At 46.3% G+C, this 24,218-nt stretch overlaps 1 protein-coding gene across 5 annotated transcripts in view; it reads right to left on the reverse strand.

Annotated features, from left to right (window-relative positions):
* mical1 (microtubule associated monooxygenase, calponin and LIM domain containing 1) overlaps positions 1 to 24,218 on the reverse strand; it is a 39,756-nt gene that overhangs the window by 11,256 nt on the left and 4,282 nt on the right. For 4 of the 5 annotated variants that reach the window (XM_035383407.1, XM_035383405.1, XM_035383404.1 and 1 more), the window contains exons 3-14: positions 15,497 to 15,801; positions 13,233 to 13,440; positions 12,186 to 12,305; positions 11,066 to 11,161; positions 8,857 to 9,012; positions 7,939 to 8,039; positions 6,790 to 7,047; positions 5,986 to 6,101; positions 5,286 to 5,412; positions 4,633 to 4,720; positions 4,077 to 4,224; positions 2,657 to 2,853 (exon numbers count right to left, since the gene is read on the reverse strand). In XM_035383407.1, the coding sequence (XP_035239298.1) occupies positions 2,657 to 2,853; positions 4,077 to 4,224; positions 4,633 to 4,720; positions 5,286 to 5,412; positions 5,986 to 6,101; positions 6,790 to 7,047; positions 7,939 to 8,039; positions 8,857 to 9,012; positions 11,066 to 11,161; positions 12,186 to 12,305; positions 13,233 to 13,440; positions 15,497 to 15,754 (1,873 nt within the window). In that variant the 5' untranslated portion in view covers positions 15,755 to 15,801. The remainder of the gene's footprint in view (positions 1 to 2,656; positions 2,854 to 4,076; positions 4,225 to 4,632; positions 4,721 to 5,285; positions 5,413 to 5,985; positions 6,102 to 6,789; positions 7,048 to 7,938; positions 8,040 to 8,856; positions 9,013 to 11,065; positions 11,162 to 12,185; positions 12,306 to 13,232; positions 13,441 to 15,496; positions 15,802 to 24,218) is intronic. The other variant, XM_035383403.1, reaches the window with a different exon arrangement.

Below are 24,218 nucleotides of genomic sequence, written 5' to 3' on the forward strand. Positions count from 1 at the left end.
TCTTTAGTGAAAACACCAGTTGCAATTCATTTAGGAGAGGGATGAATGGTCTTTAATATTTTCTCAAATTTAAGTCTAATTTAGAGGCATTTGTACAGCATTTACAGCCTAAAATCCTCAATTAAATGACTAAATTAAACGGGGGAAAAGGAGAAAACCCCGCCCCCTCACCAGTCAGCCAATGTTGAGGCAGATTATGCCCCGCCCCCTCACCAGTCAGCCAATGCTGAGGCAGATTATGCCTCACCCCCTTTACCAGTCAGGTGATGCCTAGGCATATTATCCCCCGCCCCCTCACCAGTCAGGCGATGCTGAGGCAGATTATGCCCCGCCCCCTCACCAATCAGGCGATGGTGAGGCAGATTATGCCCCGCCCCCTCACCAGTCAGGCGATGCTGAGGCAGATTATGCCCCGCCCCCTCACCAATCAGACGATGCTGAGGCAGATTATGCCCCGCCCCCTCACCAGTCAGGTGATGCTGAGGCATATTATGCCCCGCCCCCTCACCAGCCAGCCAATGCTGAGCCAGATTATGCTCCACCCCCTTTACCAGTCAGGTGATGCCTAGGCATATTATGCCCCGCCCCCTCACCAGTCAGGCGATGCTGAGGCAGATTATGCCTCGCCCCTTCACCAGTCAGGCGACGCTGAGGCAGATTATGCCCCGCCCCCTCACCAGTCAGGCGATGCCGAGGCATATTATGCCCCGCCCCCTCACCAGTCAGGCGATGCCGAGGCATATTATGCCCCGCCCCCTCACCAGTCAGGCGATGCTGAGGCATATTATGCCCCGCCCCCTCACCAGTCAGGCGATGCCGAGGCAGATTATGCCCCGCCCCCTCACCAGTCAGGCGATGCTGAGGCAGATTATGCCCCGCCCCCTCCCTAGGTTCATGGGCACGCCAGCACGCTCAGCGTTAGATTCTGGACAGCAGTGCGCATCGCCGCACGGAGGGCTAGTGCGTTAGCAGGACGCATCCCGAAAAATTCCCACAGATCCCCTCTCTCCTTCTGCTCGCACTCCGGGGCTTTGCAGAGCTGCACTCTCTGCCTCTGCACGCCTGTAAGCCTCTGGAGCAGAACACACAAACCTGGCAGCGCCCACACCTCGCCCACACGCAGCCCACGCGGCTGAGCGGGGCGCTAGCCTGATACCCTGCCTTCACTCCTGCACCACCTTCAGGTGAACCATCCTAAGGGACCCACTGCAATACAACACCCTCTATCCTGCAGCTCCCTCCGTTTGGAGCGTTCGTAGTTTAGGAAAAAAAGCACCGAGCTTTGGCCCCACCCCTTTCTCCCCACAGCGACGAGGGTTGCAGAAGACGACCCCACCGATCGACAGAGCGTTTTTATTCCGTTCACCCGGGGCTGAGAAACGCAGTAAATCCTGCCCACCCTGGCCCCGCAGCCCTCCCCACGTCTGTACTCACTAATGCCTGCTTTCCCAGCAGTCCCACAGAGTCCGCAGCACGGGGACGAGGTCGGTCTGCTGCGCAGAGACGGGCCTGGGAGAGAGTCCCACCCAGCATTAGTAAGCCATTTCCCTACAGAGGCTCCGAGCCTGCCAGCTGCCGCGGCAACACAGCACAGCCTGATAGTACTCGAGCCAGAGGCATTCTGGGTAATTTCCTTAAAGGAACAGCGACCTCAGAAATTCCCTGCCAATTCAAGCCTGTGCTAGGCTTTGTCGCGGCAGGCGTTTCTCCCGTGCTATTGTCCGGACTAGTGAAAGGAGATAATGAAGCGTACCCTGCGTGCACAAACACAATGGACATACAATCACCACAAGCACAGAGGCTGATACTCAGCAGAGCATTCACAAAACCTTCACACGAGAGACCTTCTCATACAAGACTGTATCGCACGTTATTTCACGTACAACATGTTCCAAGGTCTTATTAAATATTTTCAGAAATTCTTGCTACACCCTCAGAAAAAAAGGTACAAAAAAGTGCCTATAAAGGTACAAATGCTCGTCACTGGGGTGGTACCCTACAGGCACATAAAACTGTACCCCTAGTCAGCAATACATAAATGATTTATACCTTTTTTGGTTGTAAAGGGAACCCAAATAGACAATTACAGTACTTTCAGGGTAAATTTGGGGAATTTGTTCCTTGAAGACCAAATATGTACCTCCGCTATACCTTTATTTCTCAGAGTGTACTCTGTGACATTTGGGGGATAAATGATGGTAATTTAAAGCAGCCTTACAAATGTGTGAACATTGGTTTGCTTATTTTTACATGTTAATCTTTGCTACTTTTACTTCCTAGATCTAATAAGTCACAGAACACCTTGCAATACAATACGGTATTCTATAAATGATGAGTACATTTAGAGCAATAGGTTTCTCTAACACAATGTTTTTCAGGAAACTTGTATTTGCTTTTCATAATGTATTTTCTATTTCATCAGTACATTTTTATCTTGTTTGCTCTACTTCTGTGATAGTGTAATGCATTGTTTTGTATTAGACACATTGTTGAATCATCAGGGCAACATTGTGAAAGAGAGCTTTGCTAACAATTAGGCGCGCCCTGATTAAATAAAGATCTCTATCTATCCATCTATCTATCATTATTTGGCATCTTTTGTAAGTGATTGAATGGGATGACGATGGACTGAGGGAAGTGCAGTTCAGGAGGTTACCAGCAGGGGGAGGCCTTTGAGCAAAGGCGTTGTAGAACTGGGTGAGGTAGAGCACCATGGCCAGCCGATCGGGCTGGTTCTGAGCAGCCATGTCGCTCCCGGACATGATGGGGGGGATGCCCAGCTCTCTCTCCGCCACGTCGAACGCCAGCTGGTTATTGCGGGCGGCGTCCGTCTCGTCGAGAGACGAGAAGTCACTGTGACAGCAGAGCACAAGAGCGGGCAGCTGAAGACTCGACAAACAAAAGCTTGCACAGTCACGCGCATAATGACGCGCACGCTTCTCCAACCAACTCTCTTCTGACATTTAAACACCCGTTCATCTGCTGAGAGGGGCGGCAGAATCGTAGGTGTGTTTCTTCTGACAGAAATGACTACTGCTTCCTATTTTCCACCGGAAACCACCCAATTAAAATGCCATTTTTAGGTACCTCCTTTCCAGTGAAAGAGGGGAGTCTAAATTGTAACGCCTTTTTCACACCACATAGCTGACATCATCACAGGAAGCGTGAAGCCGTGCTCTGTGGACGTACTGACTGAATACTTCCTGAACGTTGGTCAGTGGTGAAGCCACACATCGTCTGTTCAGCCTGGCCGTCCTATTTAAGGAGAACTTCTCCGAGCACCAGGAAATAACCCCGTATAGAGAGGAGAGGCCAGGGTTGCACACAGTGGAGTTTGCGAAAGGTAGATTACGTAATGGTGGACGCTCCAAAGCACAGCCCAGTCAAATGCTTATTTGAAATAGTTTAACTCTTTAGATGCTGGTAGAATCCCTGATTATTTTAAATGGAATATGTATGGAACTACCCAAAATACAACAATTATACAAAGGAAAAACTTTGTTGTGAATATTACATTACATTACAGGCATTTATCAGACGCTCTTATCCAGAGCGACTTACACAACTTTTTACATAGCACTTTACATTGTATCCATTTATACAGCAGGATATATACTGAAGCAATGCAGGATAAGTACCTTGCTCAAGGGTACAACGGCAGTGTCCTTACCCGGGAATCGAACCTGCGACCTTTCGGTTACAAGCGCAGTTCCTTACCCACTGTGCCACACTCCGTCCTTTTATTGGTGGAAACAGATGTTTCTTTCTTTTAAAATAGCCAGTTATCAGCATAAATTTTACTAGTGGCTAAAAGACAAAAGTTATTTCACCCAGAGCTGCTCCAAAATAATGCTTGCGTGAGCCATTTGACCCAGATCTGGTGGTGTGGCACGGTTGGATTGGCACTCAGATAAGGGCGGGTATGACGTGGTGAATGAGGACACTCAGATAAGGGTGGGTATGACGTGGTGAATGAGGGCACTCAGATAAGGGTGGTTATGACGTGGTGAATGAGGGCACTCAGATAAGGGTGGGTATGACATGGTGAATGAGGGCATGGTTAGACTGGCACTCACATGAGGGCGGGTCTGTGGTGGTGAATGAGGGCACACAGTGCCAGGCCCGATCTCCAGGACTGGGTCAGATCCTCCACCTTCACCCGCTCGTACCCCACCGTGCACTGCTGGCACCAGCTCAGCAGGTCCTCACAACCACCCACTGAGTCTGAGAGAGACGCGCACACACACACACACACACACACACACACACACGCACACACACACACGCACACGCGCACACACACACACACACACATGCACACACACACACACACACACACACACACGCACACGCGCATGCACACGCACACGCACACGCACACGCACACACACACGCACACACATGCACACACACGCACGCACACGCACACACACACACGCACACACACGCACACGCACACACACACACGCACACACACACACACGCACACACACGCATACACACACGCACGCACACACGCACACACACACATGTCAGATATCCGGGATTCAATGTAATGGATTGTTGACAGTATAAGGACAAACGGATGATTGAAATGGTGCATTCTGGGAGACGAGGCCCCAGTGATCAGACCTTGGCGCAGGTGTGGCACCCTGGCTTTCTGCTTCCTGCTCTGCCTGTTGCTGTCGGTGTGGTCTTCAACATCGCAGAGGTGCTGCACCTGGGAGGGACACAGGCAAAAGGGGCGTGTTTAAACTCTGCCCAACCCCTTAATGTGTGAGGTCACAAATATGTAATTAGGATGTTCTTAACTGAACATTCTAATGCTGATGCAACAATCACTACTGGGAACAGAAAGCAATGGAGTTCTAGAACACTGACTTACAATTTTGTTGAAACATTCCAAAAAACCCAGTCTTGAAAGGGTTTTAATAGGGGCTAAGAATGACAGCACAGGGTAAACAGGGGAACAGGTTTTTCTTGCCGTGTGTGACAATTATGGAACAATCAGCAGACAAAAAAAGACCTTTAGAACAGAAAGATGAGTGGAAAATTCAAGCTGTACATTTTTTGAGAAATCTACCAGGGGATAGGACCCTAACGGGTGGGATGGCTTTGTCAGGGGATAGGACCCCAACGGGTGGGACGGCTTTGTCAGGGGATAGGACCCTAACGGGTAGGACGGCTTTGTCGGGGGATAGGACCCCAACGGGTGGGACGGCTTTGCCAGGGGATAGGACCCCAACGGGTGGGATGGCTTTGCTGGTGAGGCGTCCTGCACTGACCTGATTGGCTCTGATGGAGCTGAGGTTGATGTTGGGGTACCGCGTGGTTGGGTTGATGCTGTACGCGTTGTAGTTCTTGCTGGTGTTCTCCGGTGTGGTCTGAGACAGCAGCTGGTAGATGCTCTCCCTGCCGGTACAGAGATTTCCACCCGATCACCACTACGTAACAGGGGGTTCATTAAACAGGGCAACAGGGGTGCTTTGCCTCCCTAAGTAATTGATTGGTTTAATTTAATTTTCAGGTTTTCTTAGGCAGAAGCATGCTGCTTTTGTATAATTCTGCAGACAAACTGTGCAGAAACTGAAAGAGATAAGCTCTTAAAAGTCCAGATCCTCCTCACGCCCCCCTTATACATTTGGGCCCAGGCCCCATACATGCACCCACATGCTACAACTTAACTCTAGCAATACATGATGCTTATGATGCCTGTAATCAATCCCAGATTACTAATCCCAGTTCTAAATGAATTTGTGATGCCCATAATAAATCCCAGATTACTAATCGCAGTTCTAACTGAATTTGTGATGCAATTTAATTTTTGGTCTCAGATTAGTCCCAAGAAACACACTTATAGGAGTCAGATTTTACTTCTGATTAGCGAAGCACACAGAATACCCTGCTGGGAACAGGACCTCACATTTAGACGGGAAGGTGCAGCTCTGGGGAAGTTGTGGGATAGTTATTGGGCAGGGCAGTTACCGTTCGGCTATGACCTCCAGGGGAGGGACCCCCAGGCCCCAACGCCGCACCATCCAGGCCGCGTCGAAGGCAGCCAGGAACCCGCGAGCGATCCCCGTGCCCAGGGGCCAGAAGGGCTGCAAACACACACACACGTGTGTATGTACATAAAAATACACACACGCACACGAGAATGTACACACAAATTTATACACAAGGAACACACATATGTACACACAAACACTCACACACTCACACACTCACGCGTGCGCGTATGTACTAGGGATGTATCCAAATCTGAATACTGTATTCGGGAAAGCACGAATAATGCGATGGAAACAGATATTTATTCTACCCGAAGTTGCTTGTTATTATTCAGATTCGGGAAAAAAAAGTCAGCTCCATGTCGAGTTCTCATAGCCTCTATCTAACGTTACAGGAAGGGGGGGTTACGCACGGCACAACAATTGTGCCGTGCGTAATGAATATTAGGTTAGAAAATACAACGTTTGCCCGATTTAACGTGACTTCTGGTACAAACCACGCCCACTTCCTGTCTTCTACCCGAATACAGATACAGATAATTTTGTTGGTTGAACATACATGCGCACACACATACACAAATGAAAGCACACAAACGCACACACGCGGACGCACGCGCAGAAAGAAAGAGGAAGCTGGTGAAGGAAGCTACTGCAACAGGACACAACTCAATTAAAACTCGTCTCGTCTTGTATGCACCACAGCAGCCAATCAGAGCCAGCCGTGAGGGCGAGGTCGCAGTGCTCAGCGCACGCGTGCTGCGCGCGGCGGCGGCGACCGTACCTCCACCAGGCAGTCTCCCACCAGGCCGACCAGCAGCTTCCTCCCGCTCCTCTCCATCAGCAGCGAGGCGTTCTCGGCGCGGAACATGCAGGTGAAGTCGAAGACGGCCACGTCGGGCCGGCCCGCGTGGTCCCGGGCGAACTCCAGGCTGGGCAGGCGCCGCTGCGTGGAGAAGTGGGCCGCGTCGCGGGCGTACTGGTGCAGGGCGTCCTGGTTCACGTTGGCCGGGGAGAGGAGCTGCTCGGCGTCGCTGTGGTCCTGGGTGCGAGCGGGGGGGATGGGTGCAGGGGGGCGGGGGTTACTAGACTAGAATATCCGGTTTTCAAATTATTTTTACGGGTCTGGTTTGCAGTCCCAAATAAACAATATCATGTTCAGTTTGAGTAATTGATGGAAGAAATTGAAGTAGTTTGTAATTAATTATAGTGTGTATAAGCCCCCGGTGCAATAGAACGGCCACCCGGTTGATTAATGCCATAATGCCATTAATGACGTAATTAATTAATGCTGGTGTGTGTGTGTGTGTGGGGGGGGGGGGGGGGGGGGCATTGATTGGAATTAATTCTCTTTTTTTTTTTTTAGTCGTTATACCAATTCCCCGTGTGTATCACAGTCCTGGTCGATGCGCTATCCTCTGTCAGTCTGGGGAGGGTGTAGACTACCACATGCCAGCCTCCGATACACGTGGAGCCGCCAGCCGCTTGTTTTCACCTGACAGCGAGGAGTTTCACTGGGAGAGAGTAACGCGTGCGGAGGTTCACGCTATCTCCCCCAGATCCCCTCCCTGCTGAGCATGTCCTCTGCTCTACAAGTCACTGCAGGATGAACATTCCGGTAGATAGTTGTGTGGAGGGGGCAGTGAGTAGGGTTCGAGACCCTGGTAGAGATGTGAGCAGCACACACAGGAATGAGCACCATTAACAGGGATTGGTCAGGGGATAATCCCCGAGGTCTGATGTCACAGCAGCAATGGGAGAAACCATCTGGATAACCCAGGGGGAGACAGGGCTGGCGGAAGAGACCACCTGCAGGTCCCGGGGCCGGTGAATCAGGCTAAATGGAATGGAGTGCTGCAGAACTGCTGTCAGTGTAAAGTTCACTTTTATAACTCATACCCTGCACAGACAGACAGAGGGGCGCACGCCCTACCTGCTTTAAAACTCCTTTGTTTAACAGGCTCTTCTTCTTGGCGGTCATGACGAAGTAGTGGGTGTCATCTTTGTAGTAGACAATGTTCTCCAGGTCAATTCCTAGAGGAGAACAGGAGTAAGGGAAGTGTGTGTGTGTGTGTGTGTGTGTGTGTGTGTGCATGTGTGTTCATGTGTGTATGTGTGTGTGTGTGTGTGGGCATGAGAGATAGAGAGAGAGGAAGAGAGAGAGTGATGAGGATGCCATGTATCACACACTGAGCAGCCCCTAATCACTGTGTATTTGCTGCAGTCACTGTTCCAATGGTCCCGTTCCATTACCTGTCTCAGTGAGGTCTCAACCTGTCCCCCTGCCCAGCTCACACCTGTCTCTGTGAGGTCACATCCTGCCCAGCTCAGACCTGTCTCTGTGAGGTCACATCCTGCCCAGCTCAGACCTGTCTCTGTGAGGTCTCACCCTGCCCAGCTCACACCTGTCTCTGTGAGGTCACATCCTGCCCAGCTCAGACCTGTCTCTATGAGGTCTCACCCTGCCCAGCTCACACCTGTCTCTGTGAGGTCACACCCTGCCCAGCTCAGACCTGTCTCTGTGAGGTCTCACTCTGCCCCCCTGCCCAGCTCACACCTGTCTCTGTGAGGTCTCACCCTGCCCAGCTCAGACCTGTCTCTGTGAGGTCTCACCCTGCCCAGCTCAGACCTGTCTCTGTGAGGTCTCACCCTGCCCAGCTCAGACCTGTCTCTGTGAGGTCTCACCCTGCCCAGCTCACACCTGTCTCTGTGAGGTCTCACCCTGCCCAGCTCACACCTGTCTCTGTGAGGTCTCACCCTGCCACCTTGCCCAGCTCAGACCTGTCTCTGTGAGGTCTCACTCTGCCCAGCTCACACCTGTCTGTGAGGTCACACCCTGCCCAGCTCACACCTGTCTCTGTGAGAAGGTTCTGGAAGAACTTCTGGTTGTAGATGCGCGCCACGCCGCTGATCTCAGCCACCTGTCCCTCGGCGGCCGTGCGGTGGTTGATGAAGTTGGCAGTGATGCCGATGGCCAGCTTCCCCCGAAGCTCCTTCCTCCTGAAGCCTGGAGAGAAGAGAGACACACACATATACACATGGCACATACCATATACACACGTATGTACACGGCATATACCATATACACATACACACATATACACACGGCATATACCATATACATATACACACACGGCATATACCATATACACACGTATGTACACGGCATATACCATATACACATACACACATATACACACGGCATATACCATATATATATACACACACATACACATGGCATATACTATATACATATACACACATATACACATGGCATATACCATATACACATAAACACACGGTATATACCATATATATATACACACACATACACATGGCATATACCATATATATATACACACACATACACATGACATATACCATATACATATACACACATATACACATGGCATATACCAAATACATATACACACATATACACAAGGCATACACCAAATACATATACACACACACACATGGCATATACCAAATACATATACACACATACACATGGCATATATGGTATAAAGTTTGTGGGTATATATGCACGTGTGTGCGTATGTTTTATGTGTATATAAGAATGTGTGTGTAGGTATGTTTGTATGTTTCTATGTGTATGTTTGTATGTTTTATGTGTATATACGCATGTGTGTGTGGGTATGTTTGTATGTTTTATGTGTATATGCGCATGTGTGTGTGGGTATGTTTGTATGTTTCTATGTGTATATACACGTGTGTGGGTATGTTTGTATGCTTCTATGTGTAAACACACGTCTGTGTGGGTATGTTTGTATGTTTCTGTGTGTATATATGCATGTGTGTGAGTATGTTTGTATGTTTTAAGTGTGTATGTGTGTGTGTGTGGTAGGGCTGTCAAAAAAGTTCGAAAATTATTCGAAAATCTTTCTTTTTTAAAAGTTCAAACCTAAATTTGAGCATTCTAATATTAGTTTTGGATTCCATGTATTGTAATTAACATGCAGGCTTTAATTTCAAGCGGCCAATCATGTTCATGCATGCAAAGTTCATTTCCCGTGCTAACGTTACTTCCTCTGTCAACAAAAAACATTCTGCCCAGGACCCAGGCAAGTGGATCGCCTGGTTTTCCTTGCCAATAACCTCTGGTGATACTTTCAGCTCCATGGACACCGAACGTTACTGGTCAGCTAGCCTCGCGAGCCAGTCTCTTTTTTCACTTCGTTCAACAGATCTGGTCAGCTAACAATTTAGGCTAAATATGTTCCCACGGCAGGCCATGTTTCCTTTCTTTTCTGAAGATTTTGATAAAATTGGATGATGAAAGAAGTTAAAAAAACTAAATAGAGTAAGTAATTTATGTTGTTTTAGGCTACAGGTATTAGCCGTTTGAATAGTTTTTGTGTTAAGAAATAAACAGGGATTTCCTATTAACAATCATTTCCCTATGATTAATAAATGCCGATTTGTGGCAAATTACATCCACGAGAAAATACTTTAATCATTTGCGCATTAGGCTATAGAAACTGAAGGGGGCTCATTCATAAAATGAACTTGCATGCATACGTCAAGTGAAGACCTGACGTAGAGCCACGACCGTTTCCAGGGTCAAATCGAGTCCTGTTGAAATTTTATAAATCACTACTTTGACGTGATTTTCTACGCACGCGCCACACAGTTGATCTAAAATACTTTTATAAATGAGGCCCCAGATGTAGTAACCTAGTATTAAAGTTCACCAATGTCCTCTATTCTACTGCCCGCTTGTGGAAAATAACGCTTAGGCCAGTTTAGAGGGAGTGTCACGTGTCCGACAATAAGCAGCTTATTTTTGTGAATTATAGGCAAATGATATTCAAATATATTCAAACTCTAACTAACTACAAAAGCTAATATTCAAACTCAATTTCATGGCACTTTTGACAGCCTTAGTGTGTGGGTATGTTTGTATGTTTCTATGTGTATATACATGTGTGTGGGTATGTTTGTATGTTTCTATGTGTATATACGCATGCGTGTGGGTATGCGTGTATGTTTTAAGTGTATATATGCATGTGTGGGTGGGTATGTTTGTATGTTCTCACCTTTTGGGACAAAGCGGCCACCTCCTGCAGAGATGAAAACATCAAACTCGAATGAGCCAATGGGGTGGGACGGGGGCCGAAGCTCCGCCCTCCATCCTGGAAAAAGGGGGGAGAGACTCAACTCAGCCACCTCTTCAACATGAATGACATCAGTACCACATGTACATGACTCATTTCTTGTTATTAAAGAGTTCAGAGAAAATCTTGGCAATACTACTTGAACCCTTCGACATAAGGCTGACGCACCTCTGTCATACACGTGACATAACAGCTGTCACTGGATGGCATAGCAGCTGATATCAGTACATGTCAAATGACATAAAACTGTCATCACTTCTAAATGTTTAAATGTTATGACAGGAAACTGACAACATCTGATACACCATCTTGTGACAGCTGTTATGTCATGTGTATGACAGTGATGTCAACCTAATGTCAAAAGGTTCAAGTGAACGATGTGCTGATTTGAGATGTGTACAGGTAGCTGCAGGTGAGAGATGTGCTCATGTGAGCAGTGAGCAGGTAACTCAGGTGAGATAGATATGCTCATGTGAGCAGTGAGCAGGTAGAGGCAGGTCAGACAGATGAGCTGGTAGCAAGAGAAATCACCGCGCTCACCCTTTTTAATTTGTTTGATGCGTTGAAACCAGTGAAATATCGTCAGAATCACGCACAAACTTTTCGGCATTGTTGCCTTCTTCAGTGTGCAGGTACAGCACACTGAAGAAGGCAACATGCTGAAACGTTTGTGCATGATTCTGCATTGAAGAAAACAAATAAAAAATAAATAATGACTTTTTTTGAAGATTTGTAGCCATTTTTTGAGTGCGAACCAATTTCTTTTAAAGAGACAGATGAGCTGATCTGAGCAATGACCATGTAGCTCAGGTGAGATAGATGTGCTCATGTGAGCAGTGAACAGGTAGCTCAGGTGAGATAGACGTGCTGATCTGGGCAGTGAGCAGGTAGCTGAAGTGAGATAGATGTGCTGATCTGAGCAGTGAACAGGTAGCTCAGGTGAGATAGATGTGCTGGTCTGAGCAGTGAGCTGCAGGTGAGATAGATGTGCTGATCTGAGCAGTGTGCAGGTAGCTGCTGGTAGCAGGGTTGCTGTGGTCACCTGTAACTCCGTTATCCTGGACCTTTGGCTCCAGGAGGCCCCTGTACTCCACACCAGTGTGTACCTCCACCCCCAGGAGCAGAGCTACTTTCAACAGGATCAGCTGCAGCTGCCGAATACCTTCAGACAAATAGATATATGAACACACACGCACAAAAACAAACACACACACACACGCATGCCCACGTGTACACGCACACATACAATACACGCAGGCACACACACAAACAAAAAAACATGGCTGAACTTTGTCATTGGTTTGATATTAATTCGAAGTGACTATTCAAATTCCATAATACATTCTCAAAGTTAATGTTTTGGCTGAGCCACCAAGCCAAACCGGTTCTTTCAGTTCATGAAGCACAGAAATCAGCGAGGTGCAAAATGACCAACTACAAAACATCAATCTCCGTTTTTAGCTCCTGCTCCCTCCAACTGCCAATGGTTTTCATTTTGAAAAAAAAAAACCCCTAATCTAATGGGTGTGTGCAGTCACACAAAGGTGAACAATGATGTAATGAGTGTTTGCAGAACGGGGGCTGTCCACTGATAAGCAGCTGTGTGTGTGTGTGTGTGTTTAGTCGTGTGCGTGTCTGTGTGCTTGTGTGTGTCTGTGTGCTTGTGCGTGTCTGTGTGCTTGTGCGTGTCTGTGTGCTTGTGCGTGTGTGTGCTTGTGTATGCTTGTGTATGCTTATGTGTGCTTGTGTACGTGTTTGGGTTCTTGTGTATGCTTATGTGTGCTTGTGTACATGTTTGTGTTCTTGTGTATGCTTATGTGTGCTTGTGTATACTTGTGTTTGTGTGTGCTTGTGTGTGTGTGTGCTTGTGTATGTTCATGCGCGTGTTTAGCCGAGCCATGTGTATGCTTGTGTGAGCTTGTGTATGCTTGTGTGTGTGTGTGTGTGTGCTTGTGTAGGCTTGTGTGTGTGTGCTTGTGTGTGTGTGTGTGTATGTGTGTGTGCTTGTGTATGATTGTGTGTGTGTCCGCGTGTGTGTGTGTGTGTGTGCGTGCTTGTGTGCACTCCTGCGTGTGTACGGCCCACTCACTGATGTGGTCCAGCGAGCCAGTGCAGAACTTTCCGTAGAACTTCTTGGCCCCGAGGCCGCGCAGGTCCTGGATGGTGTAGGACCACAGGTGCAGCACGTTGTTACGGGAGAAAGAGTCTCGCTTTTCCAACAGCACCACCTGGGCCCCCAGGAAAGCCAACTCTATGGCCGTCCGCAATCCGCAGGGCCCCGCACCCAGGACCAAACACTGAGCGGGAGGGGGAGAGAGAATATAGACAGAACATGATGATGATCACAATGATGATGATTATTATATGTATTATTATTAGAGATCACATGTTTAAATGTTTACTCTACTATAATCAATAATATTTATTTAACACTGAAATACACAGAGGCTGATACTGACGTATACTACATAACCAAAAGTATGTGGACACCTGACATCCAACAACTCATCCAGAATTATGGGCATTAATATGGAATTGCTATAACAACCTCCACTCCACTCTTCTGTGAAGGTTTTATACTAGATGTTAGATTTGATTTCATTCAGCCAGAAGAACATTAGTGAGGTCAAACTGTTGTGGAAGCACAGAATAATCTTGAATGCGATTGTATGCTGTAGCATTAAGATTTGCCTTTACTGGAACTAAGGGGCCTAGCCCAAACCATGAAAAACAAGTGGTTTTGGTCATACAGTGTATGCTCCACCATTAAACCCTAAATAGACCAAATAGCAACGTGAGGTGGGAACTCATCATATTCACAGTCACAGTTGCCTCCCTGGTGTCAGCATTTAAGAGCAAACACGCCGAACATTAACACCCAATTTCACACTGACGGAGCCTTGGGCTGCAAGCTGTTGGCAGTTTTTTGGTAATCCTAGCTGTCGCTCTGTGTGGCGGAATCATGTGAACGGCTGGCCCTTCAGCCTGTCATTCATGCAGGTCAGTGACTGGCCGGCCCTTCAGCCTGTCGTTCATGCACGTCAGTGAACGGCCGGGCCTTCAGCCTGTCGTTCATGCACGTCAGTGAATGGCTGGCCCTTCAGCCTGTCGTTCATGCACGTCAGTGAACGGCCGGGCCTTTAGCCTGTCGTTCATGCAGGTCAGTGAATGGCCGGGCCTTCAGCCTGTCATTCATGCACGTCAGTGAATGGCTGGCCCTTCAGCCTGTCGTTCATGCACGTCAGTGAATGGCTGGCCCTTCAGCCTGTCGTTCATGCACGTCAGTGAACGGCTGGCCCTTCAGCCTGTCGTTCATGCACGTCAGTGAATGGCCGGGCCTTTAGCCTGTCGTTCATGCACGTCAGTGAACTGCTGATGCAGCTAACCGCTAACTACTAACCGCTAATATTCTGGGTTCCGTGCTGTCACTCAGACAAAACCATGGAAACACAAGAAAACATGACAGACTGATCTTCAGCTCTTCCCATGGGATTTTAGGAAAACATGAACGTTGAAATTCCTGCCTGTGGAACTATTATTGGCAGTTTCCACATTCCTCACAACAACCATTGTGGTTTTCCTCCATAAACCCAGGAAGGACCGACTGTGTGTCATAAATAAGCAGCTGGCCAAGATTTGCTTTCCATTTTTGAGCAATAAACCATTGAAATTTAGTTTCTTTGTGACTAAATACTTCTGAGAATATGAGAACTAATTGTGCAATTAATGCTGGCCAGAAAACTTCCTGGTCCGCTTTCAATCAGACTCTCTTTCTCTTTCTCACTCTCTCTCTCTCTTTCTCACACACACACAAATACTCAAACTCTCTCACACACACACACACTCACACACACATGCACACACATGCACACACACACACACTCACACAAATACTCAAACTCTCTCACACACACACTGTCACACACATGCACACACACACTCACACAAATACTCAAACTCTTTCACACAGACACAGACACTCACACATGCTCACACCACACATACACGCACGCACAAACTCACACGCTCACACACACACACACGCACACACACACACTCACACAAACCACACATACTTGCACGCACACACTCACATGCACACACACGCACTCACTCACTCACACACACCACACATACTCGTACACACACACTCACACATGCACACACACACTCACTCATTCACACAAACACACACCACACATACTCGCATGCACATACACACACACACACTCACACACTCACTCACTCACTTACACATACCACACATACTTGCACGCACACACACACACTCACTCACTCACACACACATACTTGCACGCACACACACACATGCGCACACACACACTCACACACCTTGTTCTTGGCGCAGGCCTTGCCCTGCTGGTAGTCCGGGTGAGCGGCTCGCTTGTCCAGCTTGGCCCAGAGGGCCTTGGCTTTCCAGTAGTTCAGCCTCTCCTTGAGCTTAGAGTAGAAAACCCGATAGTCGCGAGGGTCCACCTCCAGGTGGCGACAGAGTTCGGCGAAGTTCTGCAGCACGTCCTTGCAGCTCTGCGATTGGAGGAAGCTGTCGAAGGAGGCGTGGGAGGGGCTGGGATCACCCTGGGGCCCCATGCTGATGCACCAAGGCTGGGGAAAACTGCCAGAATCACGGAGCTCTGCTGGGAAGCAACAGGAGAAAGGCAGCCGTTGGGGTTAGGGCTCTACAGCGCTCCCATTTTAGAAGCATTTGCTCCTGATAATTAATGTCTGTGAACTGGTAAAGTCATTTAGGAGCACACCTGCTAACTGGGATGCACTGTGAGCTCCTAAATGTTCTCCTTGAAAAACATTGTTAGCTGTACAGCTATGGGGGCGAATACTGAAAATGTATTATCAATGGTATTCGCGAACAGTGAAATTCCCACAATGGGAGAAAACAATCCGTTGTGCTCCATACCGTTAGTTTTAGCAGTCAGGGGAATATCAAAGTTATTAAAAGGCCGAAACATCATGGCACAGTGGACTGTACAAATAACAAAATCAAGAACCTCGCTTTTAAGTCCTCTCGTGTAAGAAGACCAAGCCAATGAGGAAAATCAAGTGGATCCAGGTCAGGTAATTGGAATCCTGAATCAAGCCACAATCATATTTGTAGTAAATTCACAATTTTGTCCCCAGTAAGTGCTTATAACTTTCATTAGCTGTGTCAGAAATGGTCATTTGTGTGTTTAATTCGTTTTTTTTAAGATGTGATGAGACCTATAACTGCAAAGCTAGCAAGGTTACTCATCGCACCACATCCTAAGGACACAGCTAGCTACATAGCTAACGTTATTATGATAGCTCTTTTTAACTAACGTTAATATTATTATCTACAGTAGACCTAGCTGCTTTAACTAACATTAATGCTAACGTTAACATTAGTTAAAAGCAGCTATCATAATAAGGTAAGTTAAAAACAGAGAGAATGGAAAACTTTTTGGTCCTTGTCCTTGTTTGTCTCACAGCCCATCACACACCAACTTTTATATTAACTCTATGGAGTGCAGCTGGTTGTTTTCCCCCATGGTGAGTGTGGCCTTCATTATGTGACACGCTATGCACTGTCTATATTTTACTTTTTTTAAAAACCAAAATAACTATTTACTTTTTATGGCAGCCTAAATCTGTTGAAAATGAAGGTGGTTTTGCGTAGCCTACAACAAATTTTGGTTTCTTTTCGTACTCAAAAAAATATCTCTCAGCTACACAGTTTCACAGGCCCGGCTCTCTGCACCCACCCAGCAGCATGCCCAAACAGCCCACACCCTGTCCTCAGTTCCCTCCATTTGCAAAAGCTGAAACTGAAAGGCCGGGGCAGAACACAGGTGGTTTTACAAAATCATGACAGCACTGAATCACTTCCTCAATGCCAGAGGTGAAGATGGAAAATATCAACGTGGTTGATATGGTAAAAAGTTAAGAGGAAAAAAACAAGAACTGAAACTGCGCAGTGTCGGACTGTGGTGAAATAATTGGTGAGGATGCAAAGCAGAGGGTACAGAACTTGCACAGCAGACATCTGGGGGTGTGGCAGGCAGCTTCCTTTGTGTCTCCGGTGTAATTGCAAAAATAGTGGCTAACGGTATTAGCCTGCGGGCTAAAGCACTGCAAGCTAACCCTGCGCTCACACAGCAAAGCAACTCGGTTGATGGGTCGCTCAAGTGTACTATGCAGAGGGAGGGGCAAGAGCTTCCCGTTGTATCCTCTTAGTGGTCTCACGCAGCCTATGCATTTTTAGAGATTTAAGAGAAGTAACGGCACTTTCAAAGACGCATTTTTTTCATATAGCCACATAATTACAGAAACTAAATGAGAGGCTATGTCATAACACTGTTAATAATTATTTGTTAATGCTATCAGTACCGCTATCTAGGGATATAATTGTCTATCTAGAGATCTTTCTATCTCTCTCACTAGCTAGCTTGCTAGCAATCTCCCCATCTCTCTTAATAGCTAGTGTTATTTACCTAGGTAGCAAGTGGGAGAGATAGATAGATTGCTAGTAATAGCCAGCTCTCTAGTGGCGTATAAAACTAAGTGTGTTTATGTTTTGGTGTGAATATGACTGATTTTGGTAAAGTAAGCCACATACTTGCCATATAGTCTGCTGCCTATTCTTTTCGTTTTTAGTGGCACCTCCATTGCAATGAACGAAGCCGGGTGGAACAGTTATTAACAAAATGGTATTGTATCGGTAGGAGAAACAGGAAGCTCAAAACTGATTTGTCACTGTCAAAAAAATAAATAAATTTGCTCTCTTTGCAGTGGTTTGGGCTGGAAACTCGCTGTACAAGCGAAATAAGCACCCCGAAGTGAAGCACAACACTTCCTACTGATCGCAAATAAGATCGCTGTGAAGTTGCTTTCCGCAGAGGATTTCAGCTGCATGTTCTCATATTACTGAAAATAATGTAGAGGTGGCTAGCTATAAGTGCATACCAGCGTATGAGTGCTGTGTGCATTGTGTTGACAGTAGCATAGCGCTGGCTAGCGGAGCAGCTAACTAATTGTTAAATAGCCTACTTACACCACTATATCACAGAGGTTCAGAAAATGTAAGCCTGTGTTTGGTTAATTTTATTATACAAATTCAATTTAAAAAGCTAAGTTAGCCATGGGGAAATATCAGAGATGTTAACTTGCATAATAAAATTAACCAGAGAGAGCCAACCTTCTTTTTTTTTTTTTGTCTGACATTTCCTTCTGACGTCTACGACGGCAATCATGACCACAACATTTATTTAGCCTTTTTGTATAGCCATTTCCGTGGATAAAATCACATTTATTATTATTTTCTGTTAAAAACATTTAATTCATATCCAAGGAGATAGCCAACTACTTGCAAGTTAGATGACATGTAGCCGTTTACGATTATGATCGCATTTCAGGCTGGAAAATAACTCATTAAACCATATAAATTGCTGAGTTGTTTTAGAATCTTTATCGCCACAGAAAGTAGCAAGGCTGGCAGAGTTGGCATAACAATGGACGCTGTAAAGAAACTTTAAGTACGTCACAATGGCTATATCGGCTGTTTTAGAATTTCAATACGTCACCCGGATCATTTTGGCAGCCCGGATCGAATTTGTTGTGACAGCACCTCAACCGGAAAAAGGTTGGCGCAGGTTTTGCAGATCCACTGTTTTTGCAATAACACCGGCTCCTTCATTAATGAAACAGCAACCAAAGGTAGAGATTCTGATCTGAGGTGTTATTTTTTAACCCAGACCTCTCATTCCAAAGACCAATGTGTCACCAGCCAAAGACAAAATTGCCCCAAGGTATGGGCAATGTTGTTATTTTTCATCTGAGTCACCAGAGACTGTTGTCACGGTAACCTGCTACAAGGCCTTCGCTTTACTGAACCTCACTGTGCTTCACTAGTGAACTAGCTGAGCTATGCCCACTGCATCTTTTTTTTAAATACATTTTTATGGGCTTTTTCCGCTTTATTGGATAGGACAGTGTAGAGCAGTGGTCTCCAACCCTGGTCCTGGAGAGCTACAGGGTCTGCTGGTTTTCAAAGTGACTCTGCACTTCATGAATCAATTAGAGCAGTTGATTACACAGTTAACTCAACTCACCTAGTGTCTTGGGTCTCAATTGGGTGCTGATTTTAAGGTGAAAACAAAAACCAGCAGACCCTGTAGCTCTCCAGTACCAGGGTTGGAGACCACTGGTGTAGAGAGACAGGAAGAAGAGGGAGAGACATGCGAAAAAGTCGAACGGTCGGATTCGAACCGCCGACGTCGCGGCTCGCAATGAGCATGTGGATAGTGCTCTACAGGCTACGCGAGGAGACACCAATCTATGCCCACTACATCTGCATTCAAATTCAGCGGTGTAGATTTAATATTTAGTAATTTAATATTTAATATTTACCGTGGTCGCATAGCAACAAAGAAGTTATGGATTCTAAACTGGGAGGGACATTATTAAGTATCTTTATAATGGCTTACTGTCTTCTTTCATGATGTTGGTCAGTACTTTCACTCACTTTTCCTGCCCACCAATTTAGCTTTGTACAGCTATTTTGTTTCTTTTTTTCATTACAGGTTAACCAGCTAGAGAGCACATCATTTAGACTGGGTGTGCAGCGTTCCTCTCATTTGCACAGGAGCTGCAGAGAGAACGTTTTGCTTGAGCGCTAAACGATGTGCGCAAAAAAAAAAACTGTTTGCTGCAGGCTATTGGGTATGAGCCTCACCGCCCATTCTCAGTGCACTTCACCACAATGAGACAACACAATGAGCTTCTAGCCACACAACCAAACAAACAGACAGAAGAAGTGCTGTCAGTGCAAACACTGGTAAACAAGCACAACTTTACACAAGTACAACTTGGTGCGGTTTTATCACCAGGTAATTTCATACAGCCTAGGTGGATGGCACTTACACAAGACTTGCAGGCAAACCAAAGTCAAATACTTAATTTGAAATGCCTGAACACCTTTAGACACCACTAAAATTCCCGCTGATTACTGAACATTTTCAAAAGAAACAACTATTTTCACCAATACACAGAACATAGTTCTTTTATATGGTTATGTTTTGGTTAGCAACACATTTTGTTGACAATTTTTGGGGACCTGCAGAAGTGTTTTCAAATCTTGCCAGCATCTGAAGTGTTAAAATATTTTACATATGTATTTTATCCAGAACTGGCTGCAAACATAGTCTCTAGTCTATTGATTTGCATGGCCATGTCACATTGTTTCTGAATTTCCACACTGTTGTGGCTCCCCTGCTTCATGCAAGCAGCTGCCAGCCCATTACATTATTGGCACATCACTTCCTGAAGATACGGTTTACACATCACTTCCTGGATGTGCAGAATCACCCTGGAGGGATTGTTACTGTACCACCTGACTTCCTGGACATGCCCACACTATGTTACTAGGACAAATTTCATAGCAAACTAAGGACTAAACAAAGTAAACCACACTGTAAACTGATGGGGGAACTATTAATTCAAACAGTTAGCCATTAGCAACCCAAAAACCAAAAAGACTGCTGATGGCAAATTTTTATTCAAAATTAGTGACCAGATCCGGGTATGGAGAATTCCCGCAAGATGGCAGAACTCCAGGCATTGGCAATCTAAGTGTAGGGACGTCCCTGGTGAAAAGGCCAGCTAAGACCAGCAGGGATTCTAAGCCGGCTTAAAATGGTTTAAGCTGTGTTTTACACTTCTAGCTGGTTATAGCTGGTTTGTGGCTGGTCAAAACTGGTTAAGCTTGTAGGGTAAGCTGGTCAGCTGGTGGACCAGCTTAGGCTGGTTTAAACTGGAATTTTCAGCAGGGATTGTCCATTGTATTAGGGGGTTTTCATTTATGAGCACAAAAGGGACACACAAACCTCCCTCATATCTTAGTTTGCCATAAGCGGCCTGCTTCCTATTGTTAGTGACTGCATTGACATCACGTGACACATTAACATGTCAACATGTGGGGTTTCATGCATGCAGGGTTCCAAATGCCAACCAGTGCCCCAAACTTCAGTAGCTGCTTCAGCACACTAGCATTAGTAGCACATCAACCACCCGTGGCTGCTTGCAGTGTAATTGTTATGAGACACAGTAACATGACAGTGACTCCCACTGAGGCCTAGACTGATCACTTATCCTCTAATTATCTAAATAATTAAGTAAAACAAACCTTTGTTTAAATAGTCTGAACACAGAGGGAAATGAATGTTTGCAAACTTACAGCAAAAGCGATTCTCACGGTGTGGTTTAGCTATTTACGCGGGCGGATATTTACAGGGGGGGGGGGGTTCACTCAGTCCGATCTGATGGGGCTAATATGCATGTAGGCCTGGGCACTATAAACAGTATACCGGTAAAAATATGTGCCACAATATGAATTGTAAATATGAATGGTCTGTACCGGTAGAGAATGGATTTTGATGATTACATTAGAGTGTCAGAGCAATAACTTTGGTCAGAAAACAGGGCTCGACAATAAGGAGTGCCCACTGGCCCAGAGCTACTATGAGATTGGCTCAGGCTAGTTGATTGATTTGTCCCTCGTCCAATTGGGCCAGTACCCTAAGTCTTATCTGGGCCGAACAGAAAGACTTTTTTGTACCATCCTGGTAGCATTGCATCCCGCTGTCTCACCCTGCTTCTGTTAGTAAGTGTCGCAATAAAATTATGCTGCGGCTAACAGGCACGCACACATGCATGCAGGTGAGGACACGCTCTCACGCTGCACTGCTTCAGCGTCTGCACTGACTTGCTCATTGACCCAGAGGTGCAGCTGCACTGACGTGCTCACTGACCCAGAGGTGCAGCTGCACTGATGCTAGTCTGCTCGAGCTTTTCCGTTAGCGCGACCGCTAGCCACTCCAGCGTCTCAGACGCATGCAAATATGGACCCTGCTTTGTTGAGCGTGCGGTCTGACTGCTGCATTAGAAATCATCTGGCTTGCTGACAGCCTGATCCGGTCTGTAGATTTAATGCTGTGGACAGCATTTAACATTTCCCATGCTTTAGACCCACATATGTGATTAGAAATTGACCCCCTGCACTTCTGAAAAACGGCAATGCTCAATCAAACTGTTTACCCGGGGAAAAGATCTCATTCTCATGTAAATGTGTTGAGCATATTCCCTGGATATCCAGCAGTTGGCATGGCCAAGATTTACACAGCTGGCACGGTTGGCATTCAGTCATACCCAAGCTACAGACTAAATCCATGGTTCACGATTCATTCTCATAACAGACTACCGATCACGACAAACAGAGAACTGATAAATTAAGAGGAATGAGTATTAGTCACCCAACACCTACAAAAAGTGCATGGGTGACAATCTATAGAACAATGCCAACACTGATTGATGGATACATTTTCATGTACCCTGTGGGTTGCCATACAGTAGTATCCACCAATAACCATCAACGTTGTTCTGTTTGTTGTTACCAATGTGCTCTGTGAATGATGGAGCTCTTCTCTGTTTCCTACAAGAAACTGATGCCACAGTTATCTTATCCCCATTTTATTATCCCTGGGTCATGGGCAGGAACACGCAGCCAATCACATCCCATTATCAGCCACATGTGACCTGAGTACGTGCAGACTTCTCACCCAGGGCGTCCCCCATGTGACAGATGACAAATGGCCGCAAGGTGACCTGGGTAAAGTCTCTCTCTACGCAGGGTCAGCCCTGCCTGTTACTTACAGGAAATCACACAGCGCTGAACAGGGCGGCGTCTGCACGTATTAATTGATACCTAACTGATACCAAACTGATACAACAAGAGAGATAAACCTCCAGTTATAAAGTGCTAATGTGATTCTGCACTAGCAATAAAAGCCCCATTGGCCCCTGGGTCCGACTCAAAGCCGCGGGCTGCTGCACTGAATGCTGGGAGATTCTGCAGGTCGGCAGAATGGGACAAAGGGCGGGAGCCATCCGGCCTTCAGCCCCGAGATAAATCACCTCACTCTCCAGGGCCTCTGCTTCGGGTTTCAGGCCATTTTAATACTCGTCCGAAACTTCTGGCTTAAAACACCAAGCTTCTGACAACTCACTCAGTATGAAGCACCCTACTGGGTTATTATAGATTTTAAAAAATCAATTTCTGAAATGGCTACAGTATCACGTCAAAATGTGAAAGCTATTGCATCTTAAGCCGCGTTTCCACCGCAGGAACTATACCCCGGAACTAGGAACCTTTTGAGGAACTCAGTGCGTTTCCACCGCAGGAACTAGGGTCTAAATTTAGTTCTGGGGGCTTTGTTTTGCCCCCCAAAAGGTTCCTGCTCGTGGGGTAGTACTTTCCGAAAGTACAGGAACCTTTTGGGTGGAGCTTGCAGCGCTGAACATTTCTGATTGGTCGAGTACTCATGGGATTTTTTTGTGTCTATTTTCAGGCGCCATGTTTGAAAATATGCAGGCGCAAAACAATTTATTTTCATAATAACTTCAAATCAAACTTGTATGTTATGCCGCGCAGTAGCCTACTTTTGGTTATAGCCTGCCAATGTCTTGGAATTATAACGTGTGCTCTTCTGTTCTTTTCTTGCTTTAGTATTCGTTTTATAAAATGCTAAGCATTCGTGCTGGGACAGCATATTACGTGCTAAAACATTCAAACGGATTAATTCGGTTGCTGAATATTTTCTTCCGGATTTTCTTAGCCCGTTGTAATTGACTCAAAACGTTTGATACAGTTATGTGAGGTATGCGGTAGTTCTGCGTAATTCACATTGGTGATACAGTAAAAGCAAACTGGAAATCACCTTCCGCACTTTTTGTCAGGGTAAAATAACAGGTTAATTCTAGTAATCGTACCTTTAGCTTTTTCAGACTGCCGTAATTTTACTCTCCCATTCTTCAATTCCACAAAAAGACCACAGGAAGACTATGGACTCATTTATGGTGCATGGTTCGCATCTGGAGGGCACACTTCGCTGCTCGGCTAGCAGTAACTTCGAAGGAAAACAAACGGTGGCTGTACCACTACTAATTTAAATTTTCACGCAAGTCCGAGTTTTCGTTCTATTCTTGTCATTTTGCGATTAGCCTAGGCTATATGGAATTGACGATG

This window comes from Anguilla anguilla, chromosome 11 (genome assembly GCF_013347855.1).
Source record: "Anguilla anguilla isolate fAngAng1 chromosome 11, fAngAng1.pri, whole genome shotgun sequence".
Lineage (NCBI taxonomy): Eukaryota > Metazoa > Chordata > Actinopteri > Anguilliformes > Anguillidae > Anguilla > Anguilla anguilla.